At 31.1% G+C, this 17,310-nt stretch overlaps 1 protein-coding gene across 1 annotated transcript; it reads right to left on the bottom strand.

Moving 5' to 3' along the window:
• Positions 1–509: 509 nt before the first annotated feature.
• Positions 510–8,297, bottom strand: LOC115963711 (laccase-15-like). Its single transcript, XM_031082839.1, has 7 exons — positions 8,190–8,297; positions 7,851–8,002; positions 7,489–7,733; positions 3,999–4,124; positions 3,168–3,765; positions 1,433–1,791; positions 510–691 (listed from the first exon to the last, which is right to left on the bottom strand). The coding sequence occupies exons 1-7, from the start codon at positions 8,295–8,297 to the stop codon at positions 510–512; spliced, it is 1,770 nt and encodes a 589-aa protein (XP_030938699.1).
• Between the last annotated feature and the right edge of the window lie 9,013 nt (positions 8,298–17,310).

Raw genomic sequence — 17,310 nt, forward strand, 5'->3', positions numbered from 1 at the left:
AGGAAACTAAAAAGACAAAACTGAAAGTTAGAGGACTGAAATGAAAAAAATTGAAAATTAGAGGGTCAGTTTTGGATTTTTGCCAAAATATTATTTTGACAGAACCTAACTTCACCCCCAGCAAATATTGGATATCGCTCAAATCCTGTTGTAGAATTACAATAAAGCAGTGAATAGAATTTCTTTGCCCATGTCCATCATCAGTAGCTGATTGTTTTTGGAGGTCAAAAGAATCAGTCCAATATTGCACATGTTTTATCTAATTGATTAGATTATTCTGTATTGGTGCTACTATGGCTATTCATGCCTGTAATAGTTTCGCCTATACTTTCTGTTGTCCGGCCTGTATCTCTTTTTAATAATATATATATATATATATATATATATATATTTTATCTAAAAATAACAATAATTAAATAAAAGAAGAAAGTCTCTTGACTGTCGCAAATTATTTTAATGTAACACTATGTTAAATAGGCTTTTGACATTGACAAATTAATCAAATAAGATTATGTGTTGGATTTTTCATCCAATCCATAAACATAGGATTTCAGCGGAACTTTACAGGAAGGCATATAAGCAGGGGGTTTGCGGATGCTTGTCTCAATAGTGTCACCATTCTTTACAATAAAGACCGTGTCCATGCCCCAACTCATGTGTCGATCTAAATGACAGTGCCAAAACCATACACCTGCCAAAAAATCATTTGATCTTAGTATGACATATAAATGAACTACTTTCTCCAAAAAAAAAAAAACTTGAAGGTAATATTATTATTTGAGAAGAAGGTAATATCATTTAGGTTCAGTTTTATTGTATTTTTTTAATTGATATTAGAGATATTACAAATTTTACTACATAGATCTTATAAACTAACAAATCAATTTTTAATATACAAATAAAAACTAATTAATAAATATATTTAATATATTAATAATATGATACTAGTCAAATTTATTATTAGGTCAATTTGTAAATTTTTTTTATTATAAAATTGATAAAAAATTTGAATATATTTTATAGATGTTATTATGTACCTGGACCATGTTTGGTTATTTTTATTTTTATTTTGTTTCTCAAAAAAAAAAAAATCAGAAGGCCGGATTCATGATCAGGGACTTCAAGGACAACATCTAGATGTTGTTTGAGCTAATACTTCTAACCATAACATATAGTCATATAAATATTAATCCCACATCCACGTTAAATACATATTTTTAATAGGTAAATAATGGGGAGGTAAAGGTTGGGTTTGAACAGCATACATGAAGCATTATAAAATATGTCATCACTATACTAGTTGACTATCACTTGAACCCCATCTCATACCCATGCTTACAATCTTTAAAATGGATGCAATTTCTTTATAAAAGGAAAAAATACCTAAGAAAACAAGAAGTCAAGAACAACTAAAGGGAAGAGAAGAACACACCAGGATTATTTGCCACAAATCTGATGGCAACCCATCCATTCTTAGGAACTCCAAAGGTAGTCACTTCAGGAGGATCAACCAAATTATAAAGTTTTGGGTCAATTTCATTATTGAAATTCCCAAAACCTGCACCGACCACATAGAAGCTATATCCATGCATATGCATCGGATGATTCACCGAGCCTGTTAACACGTTAGTCCCTTGGAAAACTATCTCGACTGCTTCATTGTAATTCAACACCTTCACCTTAGTCCCTTGGACTGTTAATTCAATGCTATCTGGAAATTCATCACCAGTAAAGTTATAGTATGAAGGTGGTTGGTCGGGAAAATCTGTGGTGTAAATTCCACTAATATTCCTGCACAAGAAATCTCAACTTGATCATATTTTTCAAACATACAGGCATATATGGTTGTAGGGTATACCTTTAACATAATATAAATCTAGTATTTCCATATATCCTATAAATTAAGATATGTTTGTTTAATGTCCGCGTGAACATAAATCAGAGGAGGCCACTTAAGGTCTTGTGAGCAAGATAATGGTTGGCTTATAGGAGTACTTGTTATTACTTTTAAAACTGTGAACTTTGAACAATTTTGGTTGAGAAAAAATTGCAAAACCTCTTTTCCATAAAATATTTGAGCTGGAAACCTACTTGACATATGTAATTTTATAGCAAGGGAGTTTTTCAGTTGATATAACTACATTAAGTACAATGTTAAAACTTAAAAGTGAATATACTACATGATGGTAAATCATTCTGCATAAAGTTTTATTAAAATTAAGCAATGACCAAGGATACTTTACAAGAAACCCATGTAACAAACTTCTTTTGTGGTCATTTTAGCAAAAGCCAACACTTTTTTCAACTTTTGTACTGTGAGGGGGCAAGTCCCTTGCTAGGCTATTTAGGGAACTGCCTAAGGTTTCTAAGTAGAAAAAGACACCATAATTGTTCTAATATAGCTCACAAGATGTTGATAGTTCACAAATATATTCAAGTGCTTATCAAACATGGTTTATTCTAATATTAATGGTTTAGGTTTATTTTACCAACTACAATTTCTAAAAGAAGTTTTTCAACACAAAAAAATAATACCCCAGCATATGCACTAAATTAAAATAATATGTTTGTAAAACTTAGTGTGCGTTTGGGAAGTGCGTTTTGCGCTTCCCAGCGTTCACGTCTGATTTTTCAACCTTTTTTTTTTTTTTTTTTAAAGCCGTGATTGATGACTTTGAAGTGTAAACAGTGTACATACAGTAACTTTTTCAGCAACTTTTCAATCATGGGACCAACAAATCTCACTTTTCAGTAACTTTTTCATTAAAAATGGGTTCCACAATACCATTCACACTTTAAAAATTATTTTGTTATAGCGTTTTTCAGTTTTTAGCTGTATCCAAACGGACCCTAAACACAAATATAATTAGTCATTTTATATCTTAAAAATTAGGAAAAAATTAATTGAAAAATATAATAAGAAAATTATACATCTTATTTAATTGATACTTAGATATCAGAAAATATTTTATTTTAAAGTTGTCATCTCATATCTCAATTTAAAATTTATACCCAACCTACCCTTTTTTAAATCATTTAAGAAAAATGAAATGAACTACAAAGTCTACAATTCTCAAGGAGAAAAGGGTAAAACTATGCAAATGCATACCTTGTCTTTTCCAACAATCAAACAGCGAAAAAAAAGGACAGGGAGGAAATAACAAAACCTGTAGTAAGCCTGTAGCACATCTGTACTTGGGTTGACCCAACTTATGTTATTCAAGCTTGTCCCTAATATCTCATCATCAACTCCTCCAGAACACGTTGGACAGAAGATTGTATTCATGGAAACTGTTACATACATTTTGGTAGTTATGTTCAAGGGAACGTTTACGGGGTATTCATAGCTAGCTAAGCTCCTAATGCGATTAGTGAAGTTCAAGGCAGCGATATAATCCAGGTAAAAAGGAAGTGTAGTTGGAAAGGAAGGAGATGATGGGAAACTATAGTTGCTTTCATATTGGAGAATTGCAGTTGCATTGACATGATCAAATGCTGTAACAGAGGCGTCTTCGCTTGAGTATTGTCTAGCAGCCATATAATAGCGACCAAGAGACTGGTTTGTTGTGATTAAGACATCCATTGTTTGTCCTGGGCTTATCATTATGTAACTTGTAGCTAAAGGTTTAACATAACGTCCATCCATCCCAACAACTGTGAGATTATGTTGAGCTACCGCAAAAAACAATTCTGCATTCATGACAGCATTGATTATACGAAGAAGATAGGTCTTGTTGTAATCCACTGTCCGATGGTATGTTGTTTCTGCAAATATTAACATCATTGTTAAATATGTCAATTTACTTTTAGACAAAGCTTAAAGACAATTTTTTACCAAAACTTGTTAAAATGATCAACTTTGAGTGACCGAAAAAAGAAGTGTTAGGTCCATGTAAAGGAAATTGTCCACCACTTACAATTAATTACTCAAGTAAATTGTAGTAAAAATAATTGTACGTGAACCTAGAAGAAATGTGAACTTAAAGTTTGCGACATACCCTTGGAGCAGGCACAAAAATCTCCCGGTTCACCATTTATGGTATAAGCATCGGAATGTGGCAAATCACTACCAGCTTCAAGGGCTTCATCTACCTCTTCCTTTAAATTTCCCTTGTACCAGGCCGCTGTATATTCAATAGACTAAGTTAGACGTAAGGTAAAAATAATAAATACTTTTTTTTTTTCGGTGTTTAAACTAGAGATTTCTTTGGTCACTTGTATTTCTCCGATCTAATCAAATCGATCTGTTGGCGAAACGAAAAAAAAAATTAAATAAATAAAAAAGATCCCACTTTTGGATGTTGCAAAGTCTCCAAGTTGACCATTCATGATTCATGACACAATCTCCGAGATAGGATTTTACTTTAGAACCAAAAATAGAAAAACATTGGATATATATCTAATAAAATTTAATTGCTTGATAACGAGTTGGGGAAAAAAAAGGAATCATTTGCAAATAATTATTCATCCCACAGTAAAGTGAACTTATATATCTATAATCTATAATGTAGAATATATATAAAATAAAAGTTGTTTGACTTTTTGTTAATCTTGTAATATTTATTCTTTTTAATATATATGTGTAATTGATTTTAAATTTAATTCTATAAAATTTTGATTAAAATCTTATCAAGTCAATTTTTTTTAATGGTAGATTAAATAATTTCATATTCAAATACAGTACAATAAATATGTCTTAATAATTATTAAATTTTATATTTAGAAAAAAGTAAAAGAGAAAAAAAAACTTATATTTTAAAAAATTATCAAAAGATGGTCTTTGACCTATTGACTATTGAGTATTGACACGTTAGAACGGGGCTGGAAATTGAATCACGAAAAGATTAATGATGGAGATATTATATTCTTGATTCTACTCAGTATATATTCGACAAAAAAAGAAAAAAAAAGAAAAAAAAAAGAAGAAAAAGTAAGAACTATTGTGCAATGTATTTAGTCTTTCTATAGAAAATTAATTTTTGACTTTGTTCACCAATTGGGGATTAGGCGTTGAAATTCTCGTAAATCCTAGCCTTCACTGGTTCATGTATCTAATTATTACCACCAATGGTAATAATTAGATACATGAACCGGCATAGGTGAATCAATTGTGATTCATATGCGGAGCCACATTTGTGTCAACAAAGTTAATTTTTTTTTTCCTTGGTAAAGGAAAAAATGATTTGAATATTAGATATTTCTTTTGAAAATATCAAAATACCAAAAAGTATCCATTGAGCTATAAGAGAGTTTGAGAACTTAATAGTAGTAAATTTTTTCCTAAAAAAAAAAATTAGTAGTAAATTTAGTGATTACAAAAGTTAAAGTTGTTTTAAGAAGTTATTCTTTATTTATTTTTTTTTTTTTTCAAAAGCCATCTAAAAAAAATTCACTTCATAAATATTTAAAAAAATGACTTTTTTTTTTTTAATGGTTCCTTAAGAACGATTTTCTTTTCCTAGTCTCTCTCTCTCTCTCTCTCTCTCTCTCTCTCTCTCTATATATATATATATATATATATATATATCTATCTATCTAAAAGAAAGGAAATTTGCAATAATTATTAGGTAATTATCATTTTGATGCATATATATAGGAACTGAACTAAACAATAAATTAGTACTTCATGATTTAAATTGCTAATTTGATTTACATACCATGATAGTTTCTTTTTCTTGCAGAAGCAAGCAGCCTTTCAACATAACATATGCGTAAAAATTAACAAATTTTTTTTTTTGATAGTAACAATTCATAGTAAGAAAATCAATATTGAAAAGAAAAATATATGCAATCTAATTTTTATATCTTAAACAAGCAATACGATGAAAAGAAGATTTGAAAAAAAAAATTATTACATAGAAAATCAATGGATTGGTTAAAAAATTTAACAAAAAGGAGAAACGAGAGACCAATTTTATTGTGTTAATAATATCTGAAAAAAGTACCAAAAATGTTTCTGTGATTTTGTTTCGTTTTTCTTTTGTGAATTATAATATTATATAACAATATACTGCTATTTCTTTCATTATTTATTAGATTATTAGCGTTTCTTTCATTTCTTAGAGGTCACATGAATTTAACAGCCCCAATACTTGATAAAAGTAAGTTTAATTAAAATAAAAATCATTATGTCATTATATAAATATGATTACGTGAACAAAAAATTACATGGGGGTCATCTCACACTTAGAAAAACATATAGCTAATAAAAAAGTACCAATTTTTCTCATCTATATTATTAATAACAGGATTTTCTGTTTGGGTTTTATTATTTTGCGTGCTAAAATATCTTCACATAAATTCTTAAACTCTCTAAAATACCTATACCTTTTAGTTGAATAGTTTTAAATTAAAAAAAAATTATCTTAGTTAAAAGAGTAATTTACTATTTTTTTTTAAGTTTCCAAGTTTTAGGTTCTTAAACTTTTTTATCAAACACACCCTAAAATTTACTATAGTTTTTTAATTGAATTGTGATGTGCTTTATGTTAGAACTTATTTCTTTGTCCTTTGTATGATATGTGTTTATTTCTTTAAAAAAAAAAAAAAAAAAGAATTATGAGCTCTGATGTAGCCTTATTACTTTGTATGATATGGATTGAACTTATTGTTACTGAAACTGAAACTGAAAATACTGTAGCAAAATAATTTTTAAATGTGTAAATAGTACCATGAAACCCATTTTAATATTTTTTAGTACATGAATAGTGTTATAAACAGTGATGAACAGTACTTGAATAGTAATTTTTGTCCCTATACAGTAAACTCATGTGATGTTATTATTCACAAGTAAGGAAAAAAAAAAAAAAATCTAAAAACGCAAACTTGTAAACGCCAACGCCCACCCCCAAACGGCATGATGACTTTTTGGAAGAGTAATTACTGTCAAAAGTTACGTATTGGCGAAAGACTCAGTACGGTTGCCTAAAAAGTTTAAACGGTTATAAATAAATAAATTTAATTATTTAGTCATTATTAAAATAAGAAGTTAATATAAATTTCAGCTGATCCGGGGAGAATTAGGTAATTAGCTTTTCCCGCCCAAATCCTTGAGTATTTCAAAAAATAGAGAAGTTCCTGAAGAAAAGCGGCAATAGAATAAAATGAAAACATTAAAGAAAAGAAAAGCGCACCATGATTCACTCCGCATATGTAAACACACACTTTCACACATGTCTATACTCGATCTATACACACACGAAATGCAATTAAAATTGTACATTGAACTTATCAAAAAAAAAAATTGTACATTGAAAACACGATTTTAAATGCGCACAATAGGTTTTAGTCTTAAAAAATACATTCTCCAATTGCAAGTGATATGAACCGGTAAGAACTATTAAAAAACTGACATAAAGTTGGCACATGCAAAAAATTGGAAGTGAAAAAGTGGGTTGTCTAATGCTATTGCAGTAAAAGAAATCTAAAAAATTATTTTCAATAATTTAAAATTAAACCCTTATATATTTTCAATTTTTACGCTCTTACCCAGCACAATGGTCTCTTCTCCATCTGCTTGGGGAAAAGAATAGGTGGATCCAATAGCAGGCAAAATGACAATGGCACCATGAACTGTGGCTCGTGTCCAATCACTATGAGCATGCCACCAAAGAGTTCCTTCTTCATTAGAAAATATAATTTCGTATGTAAAATTTGTACCAGGTTGAATGGGGCATTGTGTGATATATTCTGGACCATCAAACCATGGATTTCTTGGTTGTTTTACCCCATGCCTATAATAATGATGACAATATTATTATTCAAAATAAAATGTCATTCTAGTGATCGAGCCACACTGAAGTGCCAGGATATGCAAGAAATTAACAGCGTGTAAGAGTCTAAGAGAATACCAGTGAATAGTGACTCCATAATATCCTTGATTGTGGACATTAACATAGACGGTGTCTCCTTTGTGAACCTTAATTTCCGGCCCTGGGAAACTGTCGTTCACAACTAGCATGCTCTTTGTACTACACAGCCCTGTAAAGTTTTTCTCCCTAAGCTACAAACAAAGAGAGAATATATAAGCAGACAATAAGCTGCTGATCTTTGATCCAAAAAAAAAAAAAAAAATTATGGAGAAAGAAATTGCAAGATAGGTGAAACATCGGCGGTTCTCAAACCCAATTTCATAAATCCAAAAACATTCACAGATCGAATAGGCAAGGAAAGAAGTGGTAAGTACTTACAACAAAGTCATAGAAATGGACACCACCTTGAACCATGCAAAATAAGTGTTCAAAAAGAATCAGAATACCCAGAAACTCTAACATCGAGTACTTGTTCTTGGAATTCATTTTCTCACCCTTTAAAGAATATTTTCTTTGCTTACAATACCTACTTATATGGTCTACCCCTTGTGCTTTGTGTTCTATATATGTACAAATTAAATAAAGAATCTCGAAATTCTTCTTCGAGAATCGAGAGTCATTACCAGACAGTCCTCTATCAATTAACCTTCCAAGTTCCCATAGTTACTAATCAATGTATAAAATAAAAACATACTGGACACTCTTTTTTAATTTTAAACAATAAAAATATTCATGGAACTGTTGAAGGTTAGTAGAGCATTGTAAAATTAATATTCAGCAATAATAAGCATAGATGGGGCGCACGGGAACTACTTTCCAGTCTCTAAATTACATCTCCATTAATTATAGATTTTAGCATAATGAAACTATACCTAGGGGACATTTAACAACAGTATATCATGCTCCCATTAAATAAGTTATATGATTTAATATAATATTATATTATTAATAGCATTTTGAGTAGAAATTAACTTCCTTAATAAAATAAAAATAGGTCTAGAACCACAATTTTTTTTCACCTATTTTTCTAATTTAAATTCACAATTACTAAGGTGGTAGATTATAAATAATAAATAATAAAGTGGTGTCAATAATAGGTGCAAATGAAAATCCAAGTTAATTTGATAATTTTTTAAAATAATAATTTGATAATTTAACAGTTAAAATTTTTTTATGAAAAATATTGTATATGTAAAATTACTTGAGAAATCAATATTTTAACCACATAAATATTATTTTTTTATGATATTTAAAATTATAATTTTTTTATTACCATTGGTAGTTCATTTAGACCCCCTGTACACTCAAATTGTTTAAACTAATTAAGTGATCAAGTTGATACTTAGGTTTGTTATTTAGATATAGGTTAAACACATACAATCATATCACTAAGTACGGAAAAGTAAAGAAGATAGCGATATGATGATTACAAAAAGCAATGAAACCGTCCAGTTTTAAGATAAAAAAATCTAGGGAGGATTTAACTTAAACTATCCTCAAGGCAACAAATTCACTATGATAGAATGCAAGTTTATAATATATTTTTCCCTAAATCTAAAACTACCTTGCATCGTTTGCGATGGGTTAGGTGGCGAACTACTGCACTGAGGTAAAATATTATGTTTGTTTGTCTTATTACTGGCCGAAATAAATCATTTTAGCTTGCTTTTTATTTTTGTTAAAAAGCTAGGCCTGAACCGTAAGACCCGCCTACGGTTCTTAAACCCAGGCGGTTCAACTTATGTTCATACAGTTCACTGATTTTTTTATGTTGAACGGGTTTGGTGGTTAAAAGAATTGTTCGAAGGGACGGTTTTTGGTTAACCGGGTCGGATCGTACGGTCTGGTCTGGATTTCAAAATTATGGTGACCACACGCAGTTTCAAATACATGGACTCTTTTATTTGAATTTACTGAATACAAACACCCACGTTTGTGACTTTGAGATCCCACTCGAAACTTTAAATCATTAGCTATATATGATCTTGTTGTAGTAACTTCAGATCTACCGGTTCTAATAATCTATAGATGAAATTCCGGTAGTGACTTTGAAAGGAGAAGGCACATTACCTTTTAGATCTCAAAAGAGCACCTCCAAAGTCTCTTTAAAACGTGCTTAAGGGTTTCCTTTAAATAATAGGAGAATTAGATACGAAACCCTAATCACTTAATGAGCTATTGGACCTTAATTAAATTCTGTAGAAACACATCTCGATCGGTCGAACCTAGCATGTTTTGAATTCCTTGAACCTGCAACTTCATTTTTCTTGTATTCTGACTTGCATCACCTTGAGTATTATTTAATCATACCTATAGATTTAGGAATCATATCTAGACAAAATTGTGTTCACAGTTTTCCAATTATTCTAAATTTTTAGAACCTAACAACCATCATAACTGTTTTGTGTGTGTGTGTCTATATATATATATATATATATATATATAATCATTGATGGATCTGTTGAAGGTTAGTAAGCTATTGCAATATATTCAACAATAAAAGGTATAGATGGATGGCACGTGGTTTACTTTCCAGTCACTCTCTTTACATCTCCTTGAATTATAAATTTTCGCATAGTTTTTGTGTTTTCCAGTGTTTGGTAGTATTAGAAAAAATGAGCCAAAGAAAAAATATTTTTGATCAATAGAAAAAGTATAACTCATTTTTAGAGATTTTTTTTTTTCACTATTTTTTTTTTTTTTGGAAAACAACTCTATCTCACAACAAACTAAATAAAGGAAGTTAGAAGTTGTTTTTCAACTCATATAAGGTTGCTACAAAACATAGAAAAATTAGATAGTTTTATAATAAATAAAAAAATTGAAATATGACTCATTTTGTAGAAAATATTATGGACAAAACAAACAAGCATCACGCATTTGAGAAGAAAATAGTTTACTTAACCAAATAAAGCTTTTAACCACTTCGATGTTATTTTAAATGATATGATATTACTTTTATTATTTTAACTTATTACCATCAAATTTAGTTTTATGTAATATATATGGGTGTGTGTATATATATATATATATATATAAATATAAAATAGCAGCATGTGTGTTATTGGAAGTAAAGATTTAGCCTCTTTATATATACATGGGTATTTAGAGAATTTAATTCATTTTAATTTAAAAATAAATCTAGAATAAATGATAAAAGATTATTGTGCAGGGCGAATTTGGAGCTCTCGAGGACCCAAGGGCTAGGGGCTTGGGCATGGGTTATGAGCCCACTACAATTAATTGTTTAGAGATGGGAATGGCAGACTAACTCGCAGATTCCTAGGCTCAAAGTCAAATGTGGGGTAAGTGGGCCCAACACAAAGATGAAAAAGTGGAACAAAAAGTAGAAAGATTAAGCGAAGGGAAAGTCTCGCATTAATGTTCACTTGGCTAACCAAAAAAAGGAATTCTGAAGCAAACAATGACACAAGTCTGATTAATTTTCTCTCTCCCTCTCTCTATCTAAAAATTTTCCCCTCCTTTTATTGCAATCTATCCTTAATCTTGGCCCTTTAGCAGTAGGGCGGTGGTTGTTCATTTGACATTTGTCCCATCCGCCCATTAGGAGAAATGTCGGGGGAGTTACAGGCTGTCCAAGTATTATTCAGGTATCACTTCCTCTATTAATGCAACTGTCCTAGTTGGTGTAGTGAATTTAATATGGAGGTGATGAGTGCTTCTTTAACACGCCTCCCTTTCTCTCTCCTCCCTTGCCCATTTATGGCTATCACTTTGGTCTATATTTGCTGACATGGTGGTTCATCTTACCTTCCCTGGGGCGGAAAGGGATCTTCCTTGGCTAGCTTGATGCTCTCTTCTCCATCCATTGGGCCCATACGGTCCTCAGGCCTAGCCTAGTAGTGGTTCTCTCCTCCCCCCCCCCCCCCAACAATTATCAAATAAAAGATTAAAATATACTTTCTCAATGTGAGGAGGATATTATTAACATGTTTCATGTGTAGAAGATATTATTGAAAATTTAATAAAATGTTTTTCATTTAGGAATCCCATATTTTTGATAGCTTATATTTATAATATGAGACAAAAAAAAAAAAAAAAGTTGAGATACAAAATAGTGTAGAACTTGCAAATAGTACATAAAATAAGCATAAAACCAGCTTATAATCACTTCCCAAACTCACATGATTCATTTTATATTTTCCTAGTATTTGATCTATTTTTGGGTGAAACCAAAAATTTGACATTTTAAATTTTGAAGGAGTATAATAGTGATTGGTCATAATTATTTATTGGACAAGGTTTAGCTAAAAAATTAGTTGTAGCTTAAGGCTACAACCTTACTCAATAAAATAAACACTACTACATATTTTAAAAATCTAACCGTTGAATTGTATGTTCTTTACACTCTTAATACACATGTCAAATTTTGTGCCAATCGAATATTATTTACTACATGATCTATAAGCTTATATTTTATACATAATGTTAAACTACAAAAACTTACAAATTAAACAATTTATTGATGACATAGCCATTAATCTTTAATTTTTTAGAAATTTTGCAAGCATGGATGTAGACACTGCATTTTGTACCCCTTACAAATTGGGCCCCTGTTCCCTAACGATGCCTGAACTCTAAGGCTCACGGCCAGTTTAGAGCCCAATCAGAAATCAAATTGACTTAAGGAGTGTTAAATGGAAAATATAACTTTTTTAAATGAGCAAATATCTATTTTTGGAAATAAATGACCAAAGAGGCCCTCGGTCCACGTACGTGGGCAGTAGCTTGCATACATGGGCCAAAGCATGCGTACGCAGGCACACTCCTATGTATGCAAATGGTGTTTTAGAAACATAAAAAGACAAGTTTTCTGCAATAATGGCTAAGGTTTGGAATGAATCCTATATCGTCTGGGAGCCATTCCAAACCCCATTTTTTCCACTATATAAAGCCTTACATGGTAAATTTTCAAATTACTCATAAATCCCATGGGAAAAATTCAAGATTCACTAGAAAATAGTGAATCAAAAGGGAGTTTTTCACAAAACACCCTCAAGTCAATTTTGTCTGATTGAGACATTTTCTGGCCCCAATCCTTTTAGTTTAACGTTGCTAATCACTTTCTTATTGGTTTGTGAATAGATTTGATTGAGGGGAACTGTCAAAAATCAAGCTTAAAGAGCTTTTCTTTGAGGTATCTAGTCTAAACTTTTCTTTTTCCTTTATTTCATTTTCAGCTTTTAAATCTTTTTGTTTGCTTTATTTGTTTGTTATAATATGTTTTAATACGCTTTTCTAGTTTAGGTTTGTATGTTTGTATGTTTAAAATGCATGTTAGGTTGTTAGAATTCTAGTTTTGGGGTTCTGCCCTATTTTTGGTATTTTTAGGGTTTCTAGGTAAGAACCTACGTGCGCATAATTTTGCCTGCGCACGTAGGCTTTTTCTTGCGTGTGTAAACCATTTCTTAGAAACCCTAATTTTTGTTTCCTTTCATTTTTTCTTATGCTTTCATATGTTTGTTTGTTTAGTTGTTTTCCATGCTCCCATATTTCTAACGCCTATGTTTCACATGTTTGTTTGCTTGGCTTGCTATCACATGTTGGAGTTAGGGTTTGTTTATTATTTTCCTTGTTTTGATAACATGTACATGAATTCACATGCTCATACATGATGCCATAGGTGTTGTGTTGCTAAAAGGTAAGTAAAGGTAAGTCATGCATTGGTATGAACATGCATTTGATGATGTATATTGTTTGAATGTTTGTTTTATGTCTTTTCATTCCAATTACATGATTTATATAATTTTGTGATTGCCATGATACCTTGTTGCCATGATCGAGTTGCTGCCTCGTTTTAGATGTATGATATGATAGGGTTTTCATGTGCTAGATGAATGCTAGGGTTTGTATGTGTGTGGTTGGGTTCCTTATGCTTTATGGATGGATATGTATGTGTTTTGGGATGAATGATGTCATATTGTATGCTTAGATGTATGCTAGTGTGTGTGTGAGTTAGAATACAAGTGTTGAACTTGATTTTATTGAGGTTAAGACGTAAGACACAATAATGGGAAGCCAACATTAGGGTTGGACGATCTTAGGTGCCTAACACCTTCCCAAGAATGTACCTAAACGGTGCCTAACATCTTTGGTAGTAAGATCAATGGTCCTTCCTCGAGAGGACACTATATATATGGTTCCTAGACCATTGCAAAAACTCGGTGGTGACTCCAATACTTTCCATTGTGTCCACAATGGAAGATATAAGAAGAAGATGTAACCCAATAGTGAATTTGTCAAAAATTATCTCCAATAAAAAGATATTAAGGGTCTGTTTGGAATTCGCTTATTTTGCTGAAACTAAAAACTTTTTGTTGAAAATACTGTAGATAAAGATAAAAGTTACCTGAAATAGTACCGTGAGACCTATGAATAGTATCAAAAAGTACAGTGGACCCATGAATAGTAGCAAAAATAAGCTAAATAGTAAACTAAGTTGACAAAAAGATTTTTTGCCAAACACACACTAAGTAAGGTTGTAGCCTAATTCTACAACCAATTTTATAGCTAAACTTTGTCCTTATTTCTTCTCCTCCTATAAAGTCCCAAACAAGGAATAAATTGAATTAAAAAAAAAAAAATCTATTTCCATTTCAATCCCTCCGGCTTCCCCTCAAAAAAGTATTACTGTATTTTAAAAGTTTATGATTTTCTTTTATTGCTTTACTTGAGTTTAAATTAAAAGGGATTATTTTAAAAAAAATCATAAACTTTTTATTAAGTAGATGACATATGGAATGGATGTCAAACTATGAACTTTGATTTTTCAAGGTGGACAAATAATTTGAGACAGTAGTAGTACAAAATAGAGAATAATTAAGTATATAACAAAAAAGAAAAAAATTGAGTAAATTTTATAATGGTAATTAGAATTAAAGATTAAAAATCAAAATTTCTACACAATTAGGAAGAGAATGAAGATGATCAATGGTGTTTTGGATCACATGGCAAGTAAGTATTAATGAGACAGAGTGTGAGAGGGTACAAAAAGAGGTATGGTTTCAAAAATTGAATTGTTATAGGGACCGATAAGATTAGATAGAAGTTCAAGGTTTTATAGTTGAATTAGGACTTGATCGAAGGTCGAATCACGATGATATTATAATTAATTTTGGTAGGTTCTAAAAGGATTAAATGTTTAGTTTCTAAATTTATGTATGTTGGCAAACCAAGAATAAAAACATGTCTAGATTAGGTGTTAAACATTGTTCTAGATTGTTCAAGTCAAGATTCAAGAACTGTTAAGTTGCAGAAAGAAGAAGCAAGCTACTGTGAAGCTTGACCGATCGAAAATAGGTTTGACCGATCAAAAGTTGTGTTCTGCAAATTTTAAATCAAGCCTAAACCCGCGAAAACATTTAGGGTTTCAGTCCCAACACTACTAGGTATAAAAGGAAAACCCTAATTACATCTTAGAAGCTCTTGGAAATCTTTTGAGTTACTCCTGTGAGATCTGTGAGGTTTTTGTAACCTTATAACTCTACAAGTATCCACTGGAATGAGATCTACGGAAGAACTGGTGGAAACAAGTTGTTGCATAAATCTACTACTGATGGTGATCTAAAACTTTTGAGTGGGATCTCAAAGTCACAAACCTGGGTGTTTGTGTTAAGCAAATTCAAGGTAAAGGAGTCCGTGGAGTCGGAGTTGCACATGGTCATGTGAGTAAGTTCTATAAGAGGTAGTTTTAGATTTTAGGGAGAAAATCTGTTGTAAATTTCCATTTTGTCATAGTGAATTTGTTTACTTTAAGAATAGTTAGGTTAAATCCTCCTTAATTTTTTTACCTTGAAACTATTGAATTCATTAGTTTTCCTGACTCATCATATTGCTGTCTTATTTACTTTTTTGTACTAAGTAATATGATTGCATGAGTTTAACCTAATTCTGAATAATTAACCTAAGTAATTACTTGGATAATTAATTAGGTTTAACAGATTTGATTTATAGGGGTCTAAATAGAATAAACAAATTTAGTAAGTTAATATGAAAGAAAATATATGTAAAAATATTGAGTAATATTTTATATTAAAAAAAAGGCTAAAGTGATTAGTATTAGGTCAAGAATGTATTGACCCCTTGTGATAAATTAACCAATTAATTAGCCAAGTGAATTAATTAGTTAATTAACATGTAATATGCATGGTAGCACAAACAAATCACTAAGTTAATTTGCAGTGGAAAATAAAGTTGATACGGTGATTTGTTTTCGAATGGGGAAAACCTACACGGCAAAAACCTCATTGAGTGATTTTAAGGTCACCACTCCCGAGAATCCATTATTATCACAACAAGCGGTTACAAGTAAAGGAATCTCAGTATCTTATACCAACCTACAGTTGAACCCTTACCCCAATATCCAATTGGACTTGTTCTGTAGTAACAATCTCTCCTTTTTAATGCATGACTTCCAGTATGTGACTAACCAATCAATGCATAGATCCTAATACATGACTTACACACCAACTTAAGAAAGATGTTGGCTACAAAGTTCTTCAATTCATCACACAATGAAGATCACGAAACTCCTTGGTTACAAAACCCTACGGTATACAAACATAGCAGCTACTTGAAGAAAAAGATGAACTAGGGCATATGTTTCTGGTTCACAATGTGCTTGTGAAAAACCTTTGCATCAAGTTGCACTCACTTGCATCAGCTGTGACGGCCCTTAAAACAATCCTTATGTATGTTTAGGGTTGTGAGAAAAGAAAGCCTAAACATCTATACACAGATTGGATGAAAATCAGAATTGAAAATCTGACTTTTTTAAATCTCGATAGATACCCTATTTATCGAGCAGCTGTCGAGCATCGGGCTTAAACAGTCTTTTAAATCTCAATAGATACTAGTTGTCGAGCTTTAAAATCTAGCACTTTTTCACTTAATTCTTAGACAAACTTGCATGGCTTTAATACTTGAACTTGAAACCTTGTTCCTTGAAGTATTAAACACATCCTAGATCTATCTAATTACAAGTAAAGTGCATTTTGTCAAAGGATTAACCAATTCTATAATGACATATGTTCCTAACATGATTCACATATGTCCTAACAATAATGTTTATCATCTAATATAGATTTTAAGTTGATATTTTCATATAGTTTAAAATATTTTAGTACATTTATATACAACTTGAAAATATCTTTAAGCTTTCAAAACATTCGTGCAATCGAAAAACAATTATTGTACTTTAGACATGCATAATTAAAGAACATAGTTAAAGTAGTCCAAATGTCCAATATCATTACTACTTACAATGTTCTCTCTCTCTCTCTCTCTCTCAATGATTCCTTATTCCTACAAAGAGCTTTAGCGAACAAGATCACTATGGGGGGTGAGGAACCGAAGAGGAAGAACCATAGAATAAAACCGGCCCAAGGGGCAATACATCCCAACTATATGTCAAGACAGGTTCGGATCAATCTAGATGAGATTGTCCAAGAAACCGCGGAGAATGGTACGCCCGAGGAGC

This window comes from Quercus lobata, chromosome 2 (genome assembly GCF_001633185.2).
Source record: "Quercus lobata isolate SW786 chromosome 2, ValleyOak3.0 Primary Assembly, whole genome shotgun sequence".
Classification (NCBI taxonomy): domain Eukaryota; kingdom Viridiplantae; phylum Streptophyta; class Magnoliopsida; order Fagales; family Fagaceae; genus Quercus; species Quercus lobata.